At 51.6% G+C, this 22,937-nt stretch overlaps 2 protein-coding genes across 6 annotated transcripts; both read right to left on the reverse strand.

The window, feature by feature from the left end:
• Window positions 1–1,751: 1,751 nt before the first annotated feature.
• STAMBP (STAM binding protein) lies at window positions 1,752–16,749 on the reverse strand. 3 transcript variants are annotated; one of them, XM_049830678.1, is made up of 10 exons: window positions 16,652–16,749; window positions 13,995–14,235; window positions 9,231–9,306; window positions 8,471–8,566; window positions 7,393–7,768; window positions 6,555–6,679; window positions 5,455–5,592; window positions 4,155–4,267; window positions 3,602–3,701; window positions 1,752–3,157 (listed from the first exon to the last, which is right to left on the reverse strand). In XM_049830678.1, the coding sequence occupies exons 2-10, from the start codon at window positions 14,207–14,209 to the stop codon at window positions 3,101–3,103; spliced, it is 1,296 nt and encodes a 431-aa protein (XP_049686635.1). In that variant the 5' UTR covers window positions 14,210–14,235; window positions 16,652–16,749; the 3' UTR covers window positions 1,752–3,100. The 3 variants fall into 3 exon arrangements, with proteins under 3 accessions (XP_049686635.1, XP_049686636.1, XP_049686637.1); XM_049830679.1 differs by lacking the exon at window positions 16,652–16,749 and adding an exon at window positions 16,134–16,208; XM_049830680.1 differs by lacking the exon at window positions 1,752–3,157 and having other exon boundaries at window positions 4,155–4,338.
• On the reverse strand, window positions 16,578–22,656 carry DUSP11 (dual specificity phosphatase 11). 3 transcript variants are annotated; one of them, XM_049830683.1, is made up of 10 exons: window positions 22,551–22,656; window positions 22,132–22,207; window positions 20,494–20,625; window positions 20,161–20,284; window positions 19,555–19,615; window positions 19,174–19,220; window positions 18,613–18,688; window positions 18,190–18,318; window positions 17,730–17,774; window positions 16,578–17,332 (listed from the first exon to the last, which is right to left on the reverse strand). In XM_049830683.1, exons 1-10 carry the CDS (start codon window positions 22,583–22,585, stop codon window positions 17,068–17,070), a joined length of 990 nt encoding a protein of 329 aa, XP_049686640.1. In that variant the 5' UTR covers window positions 22,586–22,656; the 3' UTR covers window positions 16,578–17,067. The 3 variants fall into 3 exon arrangements, with proteins under 3 accessions (XP_049686640.1, XP_049686641.1, XP_049686642.1); XM_049830684.1 differs by lacking the exon at window positions 17,730–17,774; XM_049830685.1 differs by lacking the exons at window positions 17,730–17,774; window positions 18,190–18,318.
• Window positions 22,657–22,937: the final 281 nt, after the last annotated feature.

Below are 22,937 nucleotides of genomic sequence, written 5' to 3' on the forward strand. Positions count from 1 at the left end.
CCCAGCAGAGAGTGGGGCGGGGGGGGGAAACAGGGGGTTGGATTGAGGGAGTGGCCCATGCCAGCACTGGGAAAGTCCCACACAGAGGGAGCATGGCTGTGCTGGGGGGCTGCACGGAACCTGTGTCAGGACCCCGTCCCACCCACGGTGGGGCCCAAAGCCACGGAGATACCCCCAAACCCTGGGCTGGTGCACACAGCCGGGTATCGACCCGAGACCCTGCTCTGCTTTGCTGTTCCAGCCCTGGCATTTGCCTGGGAATGGGTAGGTCAGCTCCAAGCTCCCCACCCCAGCAAGACTCCCCAAAACCACACCGACCCATGGCACCACAGCCAGCCAGGACAGGACGCCTCGGCACAGCCAGTTTGAAGCTCGGACTGCGGCGGCAAAGCCCTGAGCCGGAGCAGGCACGCAGCCTAAAAAGGAAAGGTTCGGCCACCGCAGCCAATCCAGCTGCCGGCTCTGCCGGCACTTGGCGGCCGTGGGGAGGGTGGCCGGCGGCCGTGGGATGCTCGCAGGAACGCCAAGCATCCCACGGCATAGGCAAGGCTGGCCTGGGCTGGGATGAACATGGGACAAGGAAGGGGGTAATCCCTAGTTTGCCGTGGGATTTCAAAAGTCCCGGCACCCAGGCCAGCCCTCGGCACGTCCCTATAAGGGTAACGTTCGCGCTTTAAACCTCTCGGGCTGCTGCTGAGGATGGACAAACTGGCGATGAGAGCTCAGGCAGGGATTTGGGTCTGTTCCCATCTCCAAGGCAGAGATAAGCATCGCTCCCTGCCTGCAGGAAACTCCCCAAAACATGCAACCCACATTGTTGCGGAAAATAAATCATCCCTGCAAAGTGTGGTTTCTGGATAGCTTAGCTCCTACCAGATTCAACTCCCCGTTTTGAGTGATTTTTAAGGTACAACAGTCACATCTGGTGCAGCTGGACAGACAGGGTGGGTTAGCGGGACACAGGCAGTAGTGCCAGGGTATCAGCATTCATCCCAATGCACAAACTGATGACTCAGTGACTTTAAGTGAAAAAATGTGATTAAAAAGCTGCCAGCTCGGAGAGCAGGGCTGGGCGCGAGGCAGCAGCTGGCCGCTGACGTAAAAAACGCAGCCCGTGCGTACGGCCGCACTGCGAGGTATTTGAAAAATTCTCCACGAGGGTTTATTGGTCACTGGGACGACTTGCAAACAAAGAAGTGATTTGCCACTAGCTCCTCTCCCCAGCTGCTGCTCTCTGCTCAATGCTAGGGTCAGCTCAGACCCGAGACCTTCAGGGACAGGGAGTTGAGATAAATTCATTGTGATATTCACCATGAATTTGAAGGAATCGCCGCTTTGCAAGACAGGCTTTTACACCTTGTGTCCCTGTGATGCTTTAGGGGAGCCAGCAGGGTGAAGAGCAGATAGAGCTCTGGGGTGAAGAGCAGATAGAGCTGCGGGGTGAACATCCCTACACCGAGGCTGCAAAACCCACCCCTCATCATGGTTTAAATAAGTGAGGTCTGAAAGTTAGTTCCCACAGATGCCCTGAAGTCCCCTTGCTTCCCTCCCACTGCCAGGGGTAGCCTGTTTTCAAAACCAACTGCAAAAACGATGGCAGCAGTAGTTTGTCACGCAGGAGTCAAGGAGGTGGCTGTTGCAAATAAACACAACCCCTAAATAAATCGATTCCCTCCCCACTCTCAGCCACACCAGACCCCTCCAACCCACTGAATTAGCTCAAAGAAAATAAGTGGCAAAAGAAACCCAGCCAAGATAATACAATCCATGTGTGTTAAACTGTACACCAAAGAATTTTGTATGTGGAAGTACAAGGACTTGACATATAGAACATGTATGTATGCATGCCAGGTGGGAAGGCAACTCCAGCCTTCTTCCCCTCCCTGCACAGCCATGTGCTGATCATTAGAGCATCCTGCCAGAGGATGTGGAGATGTTGTGGATCACGCTCAGCCCTTTGAGGCCAGATGCCTTCCACCTTTCAATACTGCTTCTTTGCTTTCAACGCCAGCAGAAGTGAGGGCGAAGGCTCAGCATGGATAGCACAGGGAAGGAAAATCGCTGCTCGGCATCCGAGGAAAGTAATTCGGAAGAGGTCCCTGGCTGGCGTACCGCATAATGGCGACATCACAGAGTGCTTGTTTTTGGCAAGGACAGACTTCATACTGTTTCGAGAAGTGCAGAGGCAATCGGGTGCTGTGATCTTTGAGGACAGAAGCAGCAAAACCTGCTGGAGTCCTGTCTCAGAGAGGCGATGGCCTTACAGAGCCTTCACACGACAGCACTGCAGCCAAGAGACCGAGAGCCTCCTCCATGGTAACAACAGCAGCAAGTCAAACCCAAGCTCTCGCTGGGCAGCCCAAGTGCCGGAGCAAATCTCCCATCCAGGAAAAGGAATAAAGTAACAAGACATCCCTCACGTCTGCTGGAATGAAGCAGCTTGTGCAAAGCAGTGCCGCCTTCAGGCACCTTCTCCCCTGAAACACGGAAATGGGGGTCCCCAGAGGAGGTGGGGCCCCTTCTTACCTCACCAGGCAAAGACCTGAGTAACAGCAAGCAGAACTCACTCCAACTCAGCGGCAATAAGCTCTTGCGTGGAGTGAGAGGGCTTAGGAAGGTTTAATCTTAAACTATAGCAAAGACTTGTCTACTCCAGCCAGCTGCACTGAGACCACAGCAACCCAGAGAGAGAGGCAAAACAAAGCATGGGTTAATTCAGGCAAGTCCCACTTTGAAAGCACTTGAAAAGGTTTCTGCACCTCATGGTTGCAGCAAATCACGGGGAACCACCCCAAGCAGCTGTTCAAGCCATAGATTAGAGTATTAAACAATTGCTTCAGTGTTAGCTTCTGTCTTTGAATTTCCAGTTAGCTTTTCCCCACACCCTGAACCTCAGCACCACTTCACCAGCCTGACGCCAGGCACCGAGGTTTCACGTGCTCCCACTGAGGTCAGGGTACCGATTTCACCGTGATTATTGGGGGAGAAAGGGGAAGGGTCACTACACGGTAGAAATCATCTGCTACAGGAGGAAAAACAAAAATTCTCTAGGCCTAGAAGGAAGGTAGTTGGTTTTCTTTAAGTGGTTAAGGCAAGAGGCCTATCGGAGATCCATCAGGACCACGTCTCTCTCGACTACTGACACATGATTGCAGGTCTGGAAGAGAGGGGAAGAGAAAGAGGGGACAGGGGGTTATTCAGATGTTCCCAGAGCTCAGATGAGTCTCCTCTACCTCCTGACACAACCCGCACCCAGCATCCTTCACGGACAGCCCTCTCAGACCAGGAACTAGTGCCCTGCCCAGTGCCACACAGAAACCATAGCAGGACACAAATACAAATATCTCTCTCTCTCAAATACATGCCTTTGCCACTGCCTTGACCTGTTTCTGCAGAAGTGCTCCACATCACACCTCCAAGACATGCTAACAAGTTAGAAAGCTTTTGCACCTCAACGCTAGGAAGAGACAAGCCCCTGCCAGGCTGACCCTCCTGTCCTGGGTCACAGCCTAGTACCTCACCACAGATATAAGTTCAAGTGAATTGTCCAATATGCCGACTCGTGGTCCTACAGCCCCCACCGCCTCGTGGCGTGACTTACAGTGAAGAGAGGGGGGTCTTTGGAGTGTGGGTGGAATCCTTTCTGCCGGCAGGAAGAGATCTCCTCCAGACCATGCTCCGTCAGCTTGAAAAACCCTGTCCTAGAGTAAAAACACAAGCTCTGTGTAGCTCAAGCCTCTGCAAATAGAAACACCTCCTTCTGTGTTTCAAGGAGCATGCCTGAGTCTGCTCATCTTGAGCGAGAGCAGAGATGCGTGCTGCGGGACTCTCCTCTGCCCAGGACACTCCTCTCCCCAGCCCTATGGCTGCAGACTGGTCTCCTTTCACGGGTGGGCAACCACGGCCCAGACACAATCAGGGCCCCAAAGCAGCTCAGAAGAGCTGTCAAATCACACATGCTTTTCCAGCCTCTTTTGGTAAAGCTTTCATTGTGTGACTTGACATTTTATTCCCACACCAGGAATCTGATAGAGGAAGGGTTGTGGTAAACAGAGCTTCAGTACCTTCTGAAGAAGCTAGACCTCCTGCCCAACCTTTTGGTTGGGCAGCACAGGCAGAAGGAAGGGCCTTCCCTACCCCACATCCATACTTACTCCTGGTATTTCGGAGAACACACAATAGCAATGGACTCTGGCAACATCATCTGGTAGGAGCAGTGCGTGTGCAGGTCGACGCTGGAGAGGAAGGCTGTCTGCGTGGGGTGAGTCTGAAACACAGGGCAGCATAAAAGAGAGGAAGTTCCAGCAGGGTTGGAGAACTAGTCCAAAGGGACTGCATCTGCCAAGAGAAGGTTGTAATAGAGAAGAGACACAGCTCCTCAGATAGCACACAGGACATGCTTGCACACTGAAAACGCCTTTGGATTGTCCCAAAACATCTGCTCCTCTTTTCTATTTGGAATAGGTACAGAAGCACCTCTACATTTCTGGCCATGTCCCACGGAAAGTCAAACTTTAAGGCACAACGCTGTCCTTGCTTTCATGCACGTCTCCCTGCAGAGCACTTCACATGTTTCTGAAGTGCAGCTATGCCTAATGCACAGCATCACCAGGCACATAACATACTGCCAAGGCACTTCAAGATATCACATTCCACCAGAATGGCCAAGGGTTGTACGATCACAAACAGCTACCACCTTACCAAACTCTGTCTGACAGCTAGATTTCACAGCCTAACTCGTGCTGAAAGGTCTTTCCCCTTTTGCTGTCAAGTTTTTGTTGCCAAGACCAGCAGAAAGGTCAACGGGATTCCTGAGGGTGCCTGGATGTCGCAGGGCCGTCACTGAAGAGTTAACACCAAAAGCAGACACCCCGCATGTATCAGACACACGCAGCAGGCATTTATTTGTCAAAGCCTGCGAGGCAGCTGCTGCTTTCGAGAGATTACTCAGCAGCACCAAACATTTTGCTTGGCACCAATCCGACTGCCAAAGGCTCCGCGGGGACAGGCAGCAGGGCAGCGCTGAAGCCAGAGGAGGAATCTGGAACTGGCACATCCCGCAGCAGAGCAGCACACAGCTGTCTGTGAAAAGCAGCGCTACTACCGGGATGCATCACAGGAGAGGCCCTGTGCTGACAGCAGGAACTTGGGATGCCCCAGCAGTGCCTCTGGAGTCAGCTTTTAGCTGGATAAAACATGAGCTTCATGCCCAATATCCCAATTTCAAAGGGCCTGATGCTTTAGGAAGGGACCTGAACTTCAAACAGATCTGGATTTCTCCAGCAGCGTGAATAGTGACTGAGACTGCACCAGAGGGTGAAATCCAGAGGATGCTGCCTGCTTCGTGGTATCTCCTGCAGTAAATTCTCTTCCATCACCCTGCTCCACGCACCCCTTTCCCTCCCAGCTGAATGCAAGGCCAGTCGGGAAGTGAAACAGGAACAAGAGACTCACATGGATCCAGCCTAGCGTAACAAGGCCATACTGATCCTGGATCACGAAGAGCTCCTCCTCATTCTCCGTGTTGCAATAATCGGGGCCTCCGTACTGCTTGGGAACAATGACGTGGGTTATCGTGAACTCGTTCCTCATCTGCAAGGCAGCACAGGGAGGCTGTTACCCACCGGACACCCCAGAAGCAGGAAACACTGCTGCCGCCCACTGGTGCAAAGGTAATTTCCTAAGCTTTGGGAACGCGGTACTTCTGCATTCATCACTCAGGGGCCCAGCCAGGGGAACGGCAGCTCTGGAAACAAGCCCACAGATGCATCTACCGTCCATTTACAGGTCACAGAAATGGTAACTGCAAGTTATTGACAACCGGGTTGCAGGATTTTCTGAGTCTAAGCATGACCCACTGCTTTGTTTCATTTTCTCCGCCATGCAGAGCACCCGCAAGAGCTCAGAGAAGTCCTGGACACCCACGAAAGCAAATCTCTCTACTCACTACAAGATGATGCCTCATAACTAAATGATCACCAAGTGTCTGGAAGCAGCTGGATTGCAGAAAGTTGCTACATCAAACAACTTCATTTCAAAGCAAACTCCTGCAAGCAAAGCAGCCCCAAGTGACACAGGGGATAGGCTGGAGGTGCCAATAGAAACCTGTACACGGAAACTCTTTTAGGAGAGGACTGTCTCGAGTTGGTGTTTGCACAGCCTTGTCTGGGTGAGGGTCCTAGTTCATAGCTGGGACACCTCAGTCCTGCTGGTACCAAAAGGACAAGTCACTGGAGCTGCCTATCACTGGCAACGTGGGAGTGCTTGAAGCAGGTACCCAGCAGACAGCCTTCAACAGGAGAGGGGAAGCTGAATACCCACAGAAACTTGGTGGCTGGCACCTCATTCATTGTGCAGAAATCCTAACGTAAAAGGGAGGAAAAGGAGAGGCAGATCACCCCTAACGCTCACATGAAAGCCTAATCATCAGTGAAACTGCACAACAGCCTTCTGTAGCGATAGTCGGGTCCTCTAGCCATTTACAAGGCTATTGCACACCTTGACAAAAGGCCCCTGCACCACTTCCAGGGTCTTAATTAGGATTACCACCTTACCAGCTTACCGCAGAGGATCCCACACGTCTCCACACCCCGGACTGTATTGGCATCAGCCAGCTGGAGGAATTTCTGGCAGAGCTCCCTAGGGACAATGACCTGGCGAAGGACATCCATACCTGCATCTGTGGGGAGAACGGGAGCACAATCAGCAATGACAGTCAGGGATGCTGGAGAAATGGTCCCTCAGGTCAGTATCTGAAGGGACTAGACAGAAAAAATCCAGGCTGGAAACATTAACTACTCTAATGTCTACCCTTACAATGGCAGTTGCAGATATATGAAGTCACTGTGACGCCTCATAAAGCACAGTCGCTACCTCTTTCAAAACAGGTAAAGAGACACATAGAGCGAAAGAAACCTTCAGCAGCATGTCAAAAACCTAGGATTTTGTTAACGAAAATGTAACCACAAAGACTCACAAAACATAATTTAAAGTAAAATGTGTCACTGGTCATTTGGAAATGTCCCAATCAGTATTTTGGAGCCATATTTAGCAGAATAGGAGAATTCGGTCAGCCTAGCCAGTAACTAAACCCCAATCTCCAACACATATTTGGATCTAGAAAAAGCCAAACAATAGAATTGTAGAATCTAGATCAGCAGAGACTGGGCTGGGGAATGGTGGGGGACCTATTCCCAAAAGGAGACAGTTCTCCCCAGCCCTGCAAACCTTTCCTGGACAACGGGGAGAACATTCAGTGACTTGGAAGGCCAAACCCCCAGAAGGGATGGAGCCATGATCAGATACTTCCAAGAACGTTCCAGACAAATCAGCTCCTCGGCCATGTTTGGCTCAGCCCCAGCAAGGGAGAAGGGTGCACTGGGTTGTACTAACTGTTTTCCGTGCTCCCCAAAGCACTAGGTTTCAAAGATCTGTCCACAACAGGAGGTTTGGATGAGACAGTCCCTGCTGATGGACTTGCAGGGTCAACTGGAGAGACGGGAACCTTTGGGATTAAATCAGTTGGGGGCTGTTCCACGCCAGGGATGAGGGGTCCATCCAGAGACTCAGGACTTGGCTCTGGCTTTCCAAATTCCTGCACTATCTTTAGACGTTCCTTCTCCAGCTCCTGTCGCCGAATCATCTCCTCGAAGGCATGAAACTGCTCTTGCTCTGCCTGCTGCTGCTTCATCAGGGCTACCCGATTTCTCTCCTCTTCCAGCTGCTGCTGCAAAGCCAAGTTGCGTGCAAATTCCTCTTCCTCCTCCTTCTGCAAGGAGAAACACGCCAACATCAGCAAACAGAGGAATGCTAGCCCAAGGCAGAATACGAAGCCTATGCACTGCAGACCCTCAGCAATCCCAGACTACTTCTAAAGGGTCTGCAAAAGGTAACCAGCAAACAGCACTCCCTGCAAGGAAGCTTCAGCTTGCAAAACAGAGATCCGCACTTCCATCAGGACAGCCAGCTAGAACAGGGCAGTAAAACTGCTGCCTTACCCTCCCTCTTCCACAGAAATATAATTCCAGGTTAATTTCCCTCTATCCCAGCTCAAAAATTTCACCTGTCTGCAGCAAAACTGACTGCAGAGTTTTCTGCTTAGCCCACAGAACCCCAGATCCTTGCCCATGCTGTTACCAACTGCCTGCTGAGTTTCTGGATCATAAGACCTAGACTTCATGTTGTGACAAAGAGAAAAAAACCAACCAACCAACAATCCCAGCTCAGACTGCCTCCAGGATGCACAAAGAAGAGATACAGGGAGGCTTGACAGATTCACCTGCATAATGGCAGCAGACATATTATTGGGACAGCCCTGTGCTGCAGGTGATGAGGCTGGACCCTGCAAGCTGGGGCTACCCAGACTTCATATTTCAAAGCATCCAGGGAGCCCTGGAGACCTGCCCTCTTCCAAACCTTGGTGGCTGAGTGTCTTCTGGGGAGCACAGGCCTCCTGTCTCCTCTCACTCACCTTCTGCTCCTTGTACTTAGCATAGTCCTTGGCGTACCTCTTTAATAGCTCCTCCTTGAGCTCTTCAGCTCTGGGGAAGGCTACTTCTTTCAGTTTCTGAAGGGAGGAAACACAGTCATAAGAGTGCAATAGCCCCAAGGCAAGGAAAACAAGACCTGAACAGATGCGAGAATCAATGGACATGTAGCACCCAGAGATTATAAACCATCCACTTGTTCACGAGGCAGGAAGGGCCAAGCAGCTCCACCACCACGTGCAGACAGGCTGGCAGGCTGCAGACAGGCATGTTGTAGCTGGGTGGCACAGACAGCACTGCCAACAACACTGAGCATGAGCTCAGGCAGCGTTGTCCTTTGCTCTTCTGGTCAATTTTGAGCAGAGGAGCGGTAGCTTCTTGTGGCTCTGAGCAATCTCCAAGGATCCCCTGGCAAATCCCTTGAGGAACACCACATGAAGCATCCAGCCATCATGCACAGAAAAGCCATGTGGTCTTTAAAAAGCAAGGAGTTTAACAGGAAAGAAAGGACACCCCAGTGCTCAACAGAAAGTAAATTGGACAACCACAGCCAGCCCAGCGCAAGCGTAACAGGGTAAGAATCCCCCAAACCATAACTCCCAAGGGGTCATGACTGCCTGGTCAAGCCAAGGCTTCTCAGCGTTTGTGTGGATCGCTCATCCCAGAGCCATGAAAACCCAAAGTCGATGACCCCAGAACATTTCTGACAGCAGCCACTGAAGACTTGGAAATGCTGCTACTTACTTTCACTGTCTCCCTCTTTTCGGGTATGACAGCAGTTTTGTAATCACGGTGCTGTGGCAGCTTCTCAATGAAGAGCCTGCAAACACAGGAGAGAAACTGCACTTCTGAATCACAACTGAAAGGGACAAATACAAGATAGCAAGTGACATTTTGGGGGTACAGATAGTTCCCTTCCAGCACTGTCCCCTTGCTGCACCACCTCCTGGGCTTTGTGCTCCCCACAGTCAGGACAGTCATCTGCCTTTCTGCAGGAAACCCTCCATCTTATAATGGCCTTCTGAGCTCTTCATGAGACACTGGAGATCTCGCTCAGTCCCAGGGGAGTGCCTCACACGGGAGATTTTTCTTCCACCTGGACTTTGGAGATGATCCTCAGGGATAAATATATTTGTTTTGAACAGAAACATTAATAAGCCGGTCTGAAACACCAAGGACACTGACAGTGATTCAGGAAGGTCCTTGGGCACCTGCCTACACCTCTGCAAGCATCCAAGGGGATTACGCACAAGTTCAAGGACTTGGCTGACTCAGTGCTCACACTGTCCTTCTGTACAGAGGAACAAACAGTTTGTGCAAGAGATCAGGAAATTAATTCAGACCTCGAAAAGAAAAAACTTGCAGGTAAGCTAAAAGTAAGTTCACAACATCCCCAGCTGCTGCGTCAGAAGCCTTTTGGCTCTGTGGCCCGACCACCCCAGAAGGTCAGGGCAATACTTCACGCAGCAGGGCTATTCCTGTGCAGACTTCTGGGAGGGAAATCAAGACTGAGCTCAACATCATCCCGCTCCCAGCACAACTACGAACAGGTTAATCTTTGGCTTCTCTACAAACACAATAACTGTTCCCCCCTTCCAGGGAGCTCTGCAGGACACAGTGGTGAAGATGCAGAGAAAGAGTACTGCAAGCACTAGAACAAGGAAAAAAGCCCGCAGACATAGCGCAATTCATGCTGGCTCAGCTCTGTGAGGGTCCCCAGGTTTGAGCCATCCCCGAGTTACCTCTGCAAACAAGTCCCCAGTGGCACACTTGCTGACTGCGTGCTCAGAGTGAGCTCACGGTGAGCCTAGCCGAGTCCTTGTCTCCTGCAAGTGGAGCTGTACGTGCTCCGAGTGTCCACAAAGCCTGTGGGCATAACGCAAAAAAACCTGCCCTCCTTCGTGGCTCTTTGCTACACCACTTTAGCATCTGAAGGAGGATGCTCTCCAGCTCCTTTAAATAGAAGCCTCATGCCCAGGCACAAGTAATAACAGTAGTGAGGACTAGACCATGCCCCAGGGAGTAGCACAAACCAACCAAGCAGAGCCAAGCGGGAAAAACTCAGGGGGGACAGAGTGAGAACACTCTTCACGCTGAGAAGCCTCTGTGTGTGCAGTAAATAAACCCAGCTGCTTCGAAACCTTAGTCCTCTGGGAAAAGGAAGGACTTTTTGCAACCCACAAAGGCTCCTGGTTGCCACGGAGAGCGTGAGGATGCTCTCGCCAGAGACCGCAGGATCAGCATAACCACGTCACAGCCCAGAGCCACAGAGAAGCTGTCGCTCAATCCGAAACACCGAGCAAGGTCCCCGCTCCTGGCTGGTGGTTGTGAAGTAGGTCACTGTGTCGAGGAGACAAAACAAGGCTGTGATCATTGCCAACAGCTAGCAGATTAAAATGGAAGGGATTAATTAAGAAGGATTAAGAGCAGATGCTGGCCTGGGGAGGATGGAAAAACCAGCAGAGACAGCTGGGTTTCCACAAGTCAGGAAGGGGGGAAAAAGTGGGCAGCAGGAGGAGACGAGGACTCAGGCAGCCAGAGGAAAACTTTGGGGCAAAACTAGGCAGCAGCAGGCTGGGGTTGGAGGCAGGGGAAGGGCAGGAACAGTTCACGTTTCCTATCGACAGCCCAGCCGAGGCTTGGCAAGGCTGAAACACGAGGAGTTTTGGGCTTGTTGAAACCTCCGCCTGCTCCTGAGTCCACTATGAGCAGCAGCTGTTTGGCACCGAGCAGCCACATCACAAGCTATTTTTAAGCGCTGCTACGGCACGCATGCCAAGCCGGCATTTCTTGAGTCCCTTGCAACACCCCACGCAAACCCCTGGAGCCAATCCTAGCAGCTTACAGCCACGCAGGCAAACCAGGAGCCCAAACACCACATAAAAATAAAATTCCCACCTTTTTTTTTTTTTTTCTTTCTTATTTGGCTCTAGCAAAATCAAACGTGTGCCTGATGGCGGTTCAAGGAAAACATCCACTCAGATCAACACAGAAGAAGCCGTTCAAGAAGACAAGCAAGCAGATGTCTTACAAGGTGACAAGACGCGTGTGTTAGAAGTCCAGACTGGTTATTCTTAAGAGGTAGCCGTGCCACCCTCCTGCCCCCCCCCAACGAGGGCTGGGCAACAAGCTTTGTCTCCCCATGGGAAAGATCGTTGCTGTGCAGCCAAACAACCTGCACAAGATCAAGCAGGTGGCTGAAGGCCAAGCAGGAAAATGGCTGCCTCAATGGGAATCCCAGTGCAGATCCATCTTGAGATTAGCCCATGACTAGCCAACACTGTCTCAAAGCCGACGGCTGTCCAAATCAGGCACTAAGACACAAGTCTCGTCATGTAATTCAGGCCTTGAGGTCAGCCTTGGGGAGTGCTGTATAGGGAAATAAAGAGAAAACCAGCTTCCTAAAGCTACACAGACCACACCTCGCCCCCAAGGACGATGTGCTCACTCCCACCAAACACACCATGCTAAAAACCTCTCATGTACTTCTCAGGGCTGGAGTCCTCCCCTTCCCAAAGGCACAGCCTGATGCAGAAAGCGCCCGCACTAGGCCATACACTCCGGCAGGGAGCCAGGCTCTGAGAAAGGACAGCCACAGCACAACCTGCAGATGTGGACTGAAGCACTGGGGGAAGAATTCCAGTCCCCTTCCTAGAAAGGGGAGAGCAGAGCAAGTCCCGTGAGAGGCTCCAATTAGCAGTGCCCTGCTCTTGCCTTCTGGATCATGCCCCTTGGGGAAGGACATCTAGAAAACCATCCATCAAGCCTACCACTTGAGCTACAGCATCAGATCTTCATTTAAAGAAATGAGACCGTGACGTTAAATTCGTATCTTTGGACAATCCAGGGCAACAGCTCCTATTCATCAGCACTGGAGAAATCACACCGAGGGAAGGTTTTTTCACCTTCCTGGTAGCCCAGCAGCCAGGCTAACGTAAACACCATGAGCATTTGAAAGCTGCTGGAGAGAAAACATGCCAGCACCTATCACTGCTATAATGAAACAGCAAAGGTGCTTTTAGTTCATTTGTTTAGTTAAACAGTTTCTCCTTTGGCCCCAGCTACGTAACCAGCCTGGAAACCTTCCCGAGGGTTTTACACTTCCCAGCTCCCTGTGCAGCCTCCCAGGGCACTCGCTACAATGCCCATAAAAGCTCAGGAAGTACAAGGCGGGAAGAAAAGCTAATCAGAGAAAAATGCATTCGATTTAAGGGGCAGGAACCCTGCACATAGGGGCAGGGAGAGAAAATGCCCACAGAGATGCCAACCACATTCTGGATAAGCAGGTAGCGTGGCCACAGCAGAGACCATACCAACGTGGCACTGGGCGAGAGCGGGAGGGACAGGCTTTTGGTCAAAAAAACTACAGGAACAGGAATCTCCGTGCCATTGGGATATTTTCTGAGGATCACAGTTTTCAGCCCTTTAAGCACCCACAGGCACAGCTACACAGAAGGGCACATGTTTGCTCCAGTCATACTCTGGGCTGCTCAGACATAATCCAGACCTGACACCACGTCACCGCGTTAACACGGTGTATGCTTTGGCTCGGCAGGCATGGCAGCGGGGTTTCAGACCCAAGATGTCTCATTTCTGGGCAGCTGCGGAGATGACAGCGAGAATATGTAGCTCAGCACTTGCCTACACAGAATGTAGACCCTACAGCTGGAGGCCTGGCAGCTGAAACACCAAACAGGGTGTTGGCTGGGTTTATATATGATCTGCGGCTTTCTAGAAGGGCACTCAGTACCCAAGAAACTCACCAGTTGATTGGGATCAGGTTCTTTCGACCCAGAACTCTTCCCCACATCCCTCCAAGGAATGGCTTGGGTATATGAGTGTGTGTTTCGGGGAGAGATTATATTCTACCTGAGATGTAAAACTAAACCTACAACCGGTCCCTCCACCTGAAGAAGGAACTCACTGCCTGCTGTAAGAGGCTGTAGTAACTTAAGCGTAAAGCAGGCTTCCCCTCCAAAGGCAGTTTATTAGAGAAACCACCAACCAGCCTAGATCCTTCCCAGGTAGACACCCGATACCGAGATCCTCTACCACGGATCCTTGCTGATCCATATGATGTCACGGTCAACCTAGCGACAATCGAGGCCAATCTAGCCACTCTGCGGTGATAAAACACCAGCAAGCTTTGACATGCAGGGAGACAAAACCTCCCTCCTGCTGACAGGAGTCTCCACTAGCAGAGAGACAGAGGAATACAAGATCAGCCTGGTTTCAAAGGGAACTTCTACAACCCTTCTCCATAGAGGTGAGCAGCATTTGTGGGTTTGTACCTCACACCTTTACGACATCTCCTCGTCAGTCTAACCAGTTGCATCCTCACCTCTGTGGGAATCGAAATTCAAAAGGAGCAGAGCTCTGGACAGAACCCAGTTCTTCCAGCTCAGCAAGGCCTCACAGTGTTTAGACACGCTCAAAACATGCAATACCAAACCCACAACCCCTTGTATCGACACAGGTTACTTGCAAACGAAGCAATGCTGCTCTTACGTGATGTATTTGTTGTACAAAATAAAGGCATGCTCGATATTGCCTTCCTCTGAGTAAACGGTCGCCATGCGGAGAATTTCCACCCCGGAGCGATAGTAGCGTCGTGGGGGGATGTCCTCATTCACTTCCACAGCACTTCCCACCTGGATCAGTCTTCGTACTCGCTCCTCCGGCGGGAGGCTGACGTCGGCGTGGTCAGGCATAATGACACACATCAAAGCTGCCACAAGGCTGACGAACTCTGTGGTGGGAGTAAAGTCAAGTGCATCAAAACCAGTGTAAACCAGGTAACTCATCCAGTTTCCTCAGGAATGTCTGTCCTTGACAGAAATCACCTCCCCTCAGCAGAAAAGCGTTTAATACATGGGCCAAGTTCAGTCCTGAGGGAGAAATCTGGGAGAAGTCCAGCTCTTTTTGGGCACAGTGCTTGGATATTTAGCTTTATTACCTGAAAGGCAGCCACAAATTCTAGTTCAGTCCTTGGTAACCGATTTCAAGCTAGGGTTTGACCCATCCACATCCTACCCAAAGCAGCACTTCCCTCCCAGTTGTCTCCCCACATAACAGAACAAGTGCTGGTCACTAGCCTGGACTGAGATGGCCAAAGTGTTTCATTCAGACTTGAGCAGAAGCAGCTTTACACTGAGTTTCAACACTGCAGCATCCACCACTTTGCTTACACAGCAGTGAAAAGAGGATGGAGCTGAAGGCCAACCTTCCAGCCGCTGCTGCTCAGCAGATCTGTCCTTACCCAACAAGCTCAATCCCAAATTGCTCTCTCCCGGGCACAGTTGCAATCCCTCTCTCCCCCGTGCTGCAGGAGGCACGCCTGTCACCCCAGGAATGCACCTCGACCTGATCCATGCATCTGACTCCTGCTTGGCTCCAACAAACCCCTTCTCGCCCACAGCCCCATGGCACAAGCCGATAAATTCGAAGCAGGGGAAGCGTCAAGACTGTTTGAGGGGCAGCGAGCCCAGAAATGCTCCACAATGCTCTTTCCCCCGCACCAAAAGCAGTTTTCCCTTGGAAAAGCCATCCCAGACCAGCGTAAGGGTTAAATTATGAAATCACAGCACTGAATCCAGAGCACCTTGCAAGCCTTCCAGCAACGTGACTGCCACATACACAACATCACGATTTACTGTGGCTCCTTCCTAAACGGAGGAAAGGTCCCAAGCTGAGCTAGGCACTGCCTGAAGATCCTGACTGGCAGAGGGGTTGCCTTTCTAGGGCTACCTTCAAGCAGTAGCCCCTTTTTTAAGGCCGGCAAGCCCACATTTCTCAGCCCATATCCTGGAAGAGCCTCCACCGGCCTCTTGCCCTAAATAAGGGCTGTGAGATTCGGTCCTGCCAGAGGCTGCTGTGTCAAAGCACTCACTTATGGGGTGTGACAGAACCACAGCTCAGAGTGGGCTTCAGCCTCTGTGCCTCACTGATGTTTCTACTGGGCAGGGTGGCTTCAATTGCTCTCCCAAGCCAGAGCTCTGAGCCATCTCCCCAAACCAAAGGCCCCCTGCCAATTTCCACAGTCCTTCTCCCCCAGGAGAAAACAGACACCACTCACACACTGTAACTCCCGGTACTCCCAACCCAGGGCTCCCCCTCTAATTCCCACAGCAGCCCTCAAGATAAAGACAGCACCCAAACCACTCACCCGGAGCTGCTAGCCCCCAAACTACAGACGCCCCCCCCAACCATTGCCCACCAAGAGAGAGAAAGACCCACTCCACCCTCCAAATCAGAGCTCTCCAGAACTCCCACAGCCCCTCCCCTGTAAGGGAGAGTAAAGGAACCCTCCAGCACTGCCTGTAACTCCCAAAACAGCCCCCCCTCCTCCGGCCCTTCCCCTCTAAGAAAAAGTAGATCCCCCAACCAAAGCCCCCACGGGCTGCCAGCTCCCCACAACAGAGCAAGGGAAGCCCCAAAACGGATCCTACTTCCTAAAGGGAAAGATACCCACAGACAGATCCCCCCTGGCTGGAGCCCCACGAAGGGAACCCCGATACGAGACGACCCAGTCCCCCAGGACAGAAATGGCCCCCTCCCATCCCCAAAGCAGCTTTCCCTCCAGTCCCTGGCCCCTCAAGCGAGGAATGGACCCCCCCGCAGACCCCAGTGCCCGGGCCCGGCCCTGACCTGCCGCCGAGAAGGCGCCGTCACCCGCCGCCTCCCCTCAGCGCTTCCGGGTTGTTGCCGAAGCAGACAGCGCCGCCCCGCCCCCCGCTTTCAGCAGCCAATCAAAAGGCGTCGCGACATCTGGGCACGACGCAGCCACCTCCCGCTTCCGCCCGACCCAGGGGCCGCTTCCTTTCCCTTAGCGGAAAGCCCGGCGTCATGACGTCAGAGGCCGGCCCCGACCCTTAAAGGGCCAGCTCCCTTCCCGGCTGCACCGCTCTCTTCTCACCTCGAAAACACCCGTTCTCACCCCAAAACGGACCGGCCGCGTGGCTATAGGCCACCGCCCAACAACCCGCCGCTCGGGTGAGAGCCGAAGCGCATCCTGCAGGGCTCGTCAGGCCCATCTCGGGGTGGGGGGGGGAGGGAGGGGGTGGATGGGAAGAACTGCTCCACAACCAGGGCTCGAGGTTCACGCAGTGCGGAAATTTACTTTAGCAAAAGCGGGTGAAAAGCGAAAAAAATAAATAAAAAATCACCTAGTTTCAGTCTGAATCTTATTTCTTGTTACGTATTGAGGAAATCAAGGAAAAGCCCTTTTTGTTGAAGGTTAAAGGGACGCTCCAGAGAATGTTTCTTTAGGATTATTCCAGCTGCATTTGGGTCCATGTTTATTCTCCGCATCCCTCAAGGAGCGGAGCTATGACTCCGCTATGACATAGGATTAAAAAATTTCTGTGAGGTTTGTAAAAGTATCAAGGACAGGACAGGGTGGGGAGGAAAAAATTTTTTAAAAAAGAGCTGTGTTAAGATTAAGATCATCTGCATTTGCAGTTCCCAACTGCTGGTGGAAGTTACGGCAAAGCCGCTTGTTCAAGCAGTGAGAGACCCATCTCAGAGCTCCTCTGGGGTGAAGACGCAGCCCTGGACAAGCTTCTGTTGCATACAACGTTCCCTACGCTGTCACAACAGGTTTCCTATGCCGGCGTCTGCGTCTCCTGGCCGCTCTCGTTTCCTGGGATGGGCACAGGTGGGAGCTCTGGGTGGGAAAGGACAGTCCATTGTGCCGCTCCTTAGTGGGCAACGAAACCCAACAGTTCCTCGCTGCCAAACTGCGTGGCTGCCTTTGCTCTGTCGCTCCGTGCTCACGCGCCAGCCCCTGGTGTTGTGCCTGTGCCTTGGCGCCTCGCCTGCGGTTTTTCTTGGCGCTGCTGGAGTTTCTAGAAGAAAAATTCAGAAGTCAGTACCAGGAGAAGTCACGGCCCTGTTCAGTCTCTCTGTACGCTGAACCCGAAAGGGCCATGAATCCCCTCGGTTCCTCCACATTCACCCGGGCCCTTCTGCTACAGCCTGAACAATGCGACACCCAGGAAGAACACCCATCTAGCAGCTTATTTCCTACATGCTGATTTCTTACAGTAAGGGAACTTTTCAGCAGGAAACATTTTGCACGCTCCTGACGAGCGGGTCTGAACGACCCACTGCTCCACCAGAAGCAGGCACTGGCTACCACACAACTGCTCCCAAGACGGTTTCGGAGCTCCCCCACAGCTAGAAGCTGCCAGAGGTCATCTCCCATCCAGGACACGCACCCCAGGTCAAGAGGAAGCTCTTTACCTGCATTCACTGTTCCCCTGCCATCCCTGCTGAGACGGGAGGAGCCTAGGAACAGAAAGAGAGTTACCGCTTCACTCTCAGGGAAGAGCTGCCTCACTCGGCACCCAATTCAAAGTCCTCTTGGCCCTGAAACCTCTCAGACAGCTTGAGAACCTTTCAGCCCCACTGGGAACTAGTGCCAACACTGTCAGTTACGTTACTCTGCACCTACAGGCACAAGTATGTTCTTCAAGGGCAAAAAGCTTTACAGACACAAGGAACACTTCAACATAGGCTCTAGACAAGTTTCAGGGAGGTTTTTTTCCCCCACGGCAGAGACAGCAAGGCAACGGGCACTCTCTTGTGTGAGTTGCGGCTTGTAAAAATCCAAGTTTAAGTTTCTTAAAAGTGAGAAAGCAGCTCTTTTTGTTCCATCTGTTCAGCTGAACAGCATGCACAGAGGCAAGAAGCAAAAACCTACCTGGGTACCGCTAAGGGGGATTGGTTCGAACGATGCAGATGATGTTTGGCCATCTGGTTTTTAGTGTTTGGTGTAGCGCCGGCTTTTTCTTTGAAGGGGCCTGAACCCAAATTCTTTAGTCCGCAGTTCCTTAAGAAGAATTCTGTATGTCTTGACTGTGTCCACAAACCACTCACCAAGTAATCACAACAGCTCTTCTACACTTAAAAAACCCACCCCTTTGCATCACTGTTCCCTGAAAAAAAGGAAGGGCAGCAGGCCTGTGGAGATCTTTAAACCCTGGTCTTCCAAATGCCCACCTTCCTCCTTACCTACTGACCCATTCTACCTCCCTTCCTAGGGGCTAGTCACATTTAACATCTGTTGCTTGACAGCAGCTCTCCCTGGGCATATGCAGTCGCTCATGCACACAAAAAGACTTACTTTTTTACGGATCTTTTCCGAAGATCTTGGATATAGTTGGTTCTCTCTATAGGATGCCCTCGAGCTCTGTTGAACACTGGAGAGAGACGGGTCTGAGTTACAAGGACGCTCTGTACAAGTCATCTTTGGGGTTGCAGAGCCCTTAAACTCTTTAGAAGGGTTTTAACCCCTTCAACCAATACTTCCAACACTCAGGTCACATACGGTGATTCCACTCAGGATACCACTCTTTGCACGACAGCCTGTCACAAGGCAGACACGCAGGCAGAGCTGCAGCACAGCTCGATCCAACCTGTGCTCAGTGCCCCCCCGCCATGTTCACTCAACTCTGGTTAGCTCCACAGTCAGGCCATAAACTTAATTTCTTCTTTCCAATTACCTCAAAGAACCCCCAACGCCTCCCCTCCTCCAGCTCCCATTCTACACGACAGGAAAACACACACACACACACAGTTAAAACACACAGTTACCTCCATGGAGCTAGCCCAAACCTTTTGGCCATCTAAAACCACAAGTCCACAATAAACATTTCACATCGAACAAGAACATACACATACGTACACTCTATTGCAGTATTTGGGTCCATTCCTTCAACATCAATCAGGTACCTGAACAGATCAGCAAGAAAGCGCTAATTACACAATTAACTATGGAAACATTGTCAGGTTAGCGATGATTCAAAAAGAAAGAGTAACTGGGAAGTTTTTAGAGCTTCTATTTACATGCCAGAATGAAGTATCAGCATTTGGTCTGCTGAAATCAGGGATAAAATGTGCCCCCTAACAACCACCTTCCCGAAGCTGAAAAGCGTTAAATCCGTGCAAGTCTGGGACTACGCAGATCACTTGACTCTTGTTTTACTGGTGCAACACTATTTCCTCCTGGAGCAACAAGAAGCTGGCAATGCCACCACTTAACTCAGTTTGACTAAGGACAACTCACCTACAAACCAGGTAGCCAGTTCTGTTCAAGCCATGCGTGCAATGAACTCCAATGAGTTTATCTGTAACGCACAACAATCCGGTTATATTTAAGTGCTGTTTCTCCAAAATCCCACCAGAACAAGCCCATTTGCATTTGCCCTCCAACAGCGACACCACTGTAAATCAACAGAAACGATCACGAAACATCACTCTATTTATGTCTAATTAGCACCACCAATTCAGCTCATTAACTCATTTAATTCTGTGACTCATCTGCATGGTCACACAGCTCACTGCAGGGAGGATGTATTTAAAAGCTCCACAAAAAGCTATCCCACATTTCCTAAGCACTAACAGCTTGCTGCTTACACCGCTACCAAAAAAGCAATCAGTATTTACAGCCAGTCTAGAGATGGAGTCTCAAACTCAATTAAAACTCGACTCGCTGCCAAATTATCAGAGCGCCAGCGTGAATTCCTTTACCATAACAAACCAACCTTACAGCCTTGACATTCACATACCACGAGAAGGCAAAAAAATTCATGCTGTTCATTAAAACTTCCCTGGCCTCCAAGTCTGCAGTGCCCTTCCCAACAACAGCAAAGTAAGGGAAATCCACACTTACCATTGTCTTTGTTGTCTCTCAAAAACTTTTTTACAACGCATTTGAACTGAAAAATGGTGTGCCTGTTTGGTATTTCATGTCCCATTGTCAAGATCTTTGAGTAGCAGAGTGTGGCTGGGAGCTCCTACAAGAAAGTCAGTCAATAATTTCCAGAAAAAGCACGACTATTCTTATCAATTAGAGATTTCTTATCAATTAGAGATCCCCTGCCGGAGAATTCAAGTGCATCACACTCTTTAAAGTTATCTTCTTGCAAGAAACATCTTCCACTTTATCAGCAATATCAGGGCTTACACAGAGCTTCACTCTCCTGACAGCAAGACCAAGACTGACCTCTGGCCTGTAGTAGCGAGTTGTGTACGTCAGGTCGATGATCAAGCCCAGCTCTTCCTTCTGCTCTTTGATTTTCTTAATGAGGTCACGAGGGGAAAATCTCTCCTCTGGATGAAGGTTCTGATCAAAGCTCTGAGGGGATATAACATTTAAGAGCAGACATTAAATGCAGGTGCATTGCGACTGGTGGGAAGAGGTTCATGCTCCAGAACCTCCCAAAGATCAACCCTTCAAAGAGAAAGACGCAGGCAAGGAGCAAAGGCAGATGCAGACTGACACACAAGTTGCACTGAGCCAAACCAGGACGTGCTCAGGCCCTCACTGCTTTGGGACTGTTCACCTGAGGCTTTCCAGGACTGACTGAAGGTTTCATACTGTGGCAAAACACTGTAGCATGACAAATGTGCTATAAAAAAGGCTTGCAGCTCAAACAGAGGTGAGCAAACAGCACTGCTCCCCATCACAAGCTCCACAACCCCCACGGACATGACCCAGAGTGTTTGTTTTAGGCATAACTCCTGCACTCAAACCACTCTGGAGCAGAGCTCGCCCCAGTGTTATCAATTAATATGTATAATATGATTGAAATAACCAGGGAGCTGCTAAAGTCCTGTGTAGACCCCCCATCAGTTAATGTTTAAAATAGGGAAACAATAACTAGACATGATTTAGGGTTTAGGAACTAACTACTAGACAATGGGGCTTTATGTTTATGTCAGAAAAGGTAATGGATTGCGGTCTGATCAATAAACCTTGAAGAACCGCTTGGAACTGCCAAGATTAGGGAAGAAGTAGGTAAAAGGTAATTCCTACAGGGGGAGATTGTGATCACCGACTCATTGACCACCTACTCAAAAGACGACAATGAAGGAAGAAGACTGAGTCTGTGCACCAATTTACACGAGGGGCAAAGAAGAAAGAACCAATTGTTAAGGAAAATAACAATGATTATGTATTAATTAAGTATATAAATGCGAGGATTTTTAAGACAAAGGTGGGCTGTCTTGAGACAGGCACCCATTCATGCGCATCAATGAAATTAGTCTGAAAATACCTCGACTCTGTGTGTTATTGGTTTGCACATTGGGTAAACGAACCCCTTTTGCGGGACAACACCAGCACACAGTGGCAGGGACCTCCAGACACAGCTGGGTGGGCAGCGGTGCTGCCACACTGACCCCTCACAGCCTCCGCTCCCAAAGCTCAGCTCTGGCACTGCATTTGTTGGGCTGCACAGCCCCTGGGCACCTGGTAGTGCCAGCGGGGGCTGCCCGCAGCACCCCTCCTGCCCTAACAAAGCCAACCCACGCAGACCGGCTTGCATCCAGGGTGCCTGGGCCGTGCTGCTGGCACCCAGAAAGCTGCCAAAGACCCCCAGAAGCCATTCCTGGTCACCCCCACAGCACGAATACCACCGCCATCCTGTCACACACTCTGTCTGCTCAAACAGCAGCTACCGTGCTGTGCTCCTCTTTCCTGCAGGTTATGATCCAGTTACCGAAAATAAACAAGAAAATGACCTAGTGACACTCCTTCTCGTTTTTTGGAAGGAATTCACTCACTGATTCTCCACAAAGTGATACCTTCCCGTGGCCCCTTTCCACCTCAAACAGCCCCAGGGCATCAGCAAGTGCTTACCTGCTTCAGGGGGACCTTGAAGGCAATGAAGCGGGTGCCCGGCATCCTCCTGCCCAGCGGGAGATAGTCGGTCCACCTAAAACCCGCAACACGGAGACGTTAAACGGCTGAACCGGGGACCGGCCCCGCTACCCACCCGCCCGGGGACCCTCAAAACCCCCAGGCCCGGGGACCCTCACCCTTCCAACCCGAAGTCCACCAAGCTTTAAGCTACGGCTTCCCGCTGCCAGAGAGCTGCCATACATTCAATGTAATGAGCGACGCAGCGCCGCCGCCGTCAGGGCCCGGCCGGGCCCCGCGGCTGCCGGCAGCACCGGGCCCCACGCCGCCGCAGCGAGCCGGGGCAGTTCCCGGGAAGCCCCTAGGCCTGGAGACAGCCGCGGAGCTGCGTGAGGACAAGACAGAGGAGACGCACTCACCGGTCCGGTACGCGGAAGGCCCCTCTGCCCACCATGATGGCGATGGCGCCGGTCCCCCCGCCCGTCAAACGCCACTTCCGCTTCCGCCACCTTGACCCCACGCGGCCGCCGTCCACGCCGGCGAAACCGCACTGAGGCCCCGCCCCCATTGAGCAGACCACGCCCCCTCCGCTGAGAGGCAACGCCCACCGCCCGCAGCGCCTGAGGCTGTTGCGCCCCCTAGCGGTTAGAAGTGGGTACAACAGCCCCGGCACCGGCACCGCCATCACCGACCAGTACGGCCATCACCGCCCCAGTACCGCCCCAGTACGGCCATCACCGCCCCAATACTGCCCCAGTACGGCCATCACCGCCCCAGTACCAGCATCACTGTGCTGGTACCAGCAT

This window comes from Accipiter gentilis, chromosome 28 (genome assembly GCF_929443795.1).
Source record: "Accipiter gentilis chromosome 28, bAccGen1.1, whole genome shotgun sequence".
NCBI lineage: Eukaryota > Metazoa > Chordata > Aves > Accipitriformes > Accipitridae > Astur > Astur gentilis.

What these genes read in the sequence shown, in the direction of transcription:
- STAMBP (XM_049830678.1), bottom strand. Translation starts at nt 14,209, where the DNA reads ATGTGTGTCATTATGCCTGACCACGCCGACGTCAGCCTCCCGCCGGAG. An exon ending in CTAAGTACAAGGAGCAGAAG is followed by an intron (nt 7,769 to 8,470) that starts GTGAGTGAGAGG and finishes TTCTCCTTGCAG; the next exon opens with AAGGAGGAGGAAGAGGAATT. An exon ending in AAGACCCCCCTCTCTTCACT is followed by an intron (nt 3,158 to 3,601) that starts GTAAGTCACGCC and finishes CCTCTCTTCCAG; the next exon opens with ACCTGCAATCATGTGTCAGT.
- DUSP11 (XM_049830683.1), bottom strand. Translation starts at nt 22,585, where the DNA reads ATGGTGGGCAGAGGGGCCTTCCGCGTACCGGACCG. An exon ending in GAGAGACAACAAAGACAATG is followed by an intron (nt 19,616 to 20,160) that starts GTAAGTGTGGAT and finishes TGTGCGTTACAG; the next exon opens with ATAAACTCATTGGAGTTCAT. An exon ending in TCCCCCTTAGCGGTACCCAG is followed by an intron (nt 17,775 to 18,189) that starts GTAGGTTTTTGC and finishes TTCTGTTCCTAG; the next exon opens with GCTCCTCCCGTCTCAGCAGG.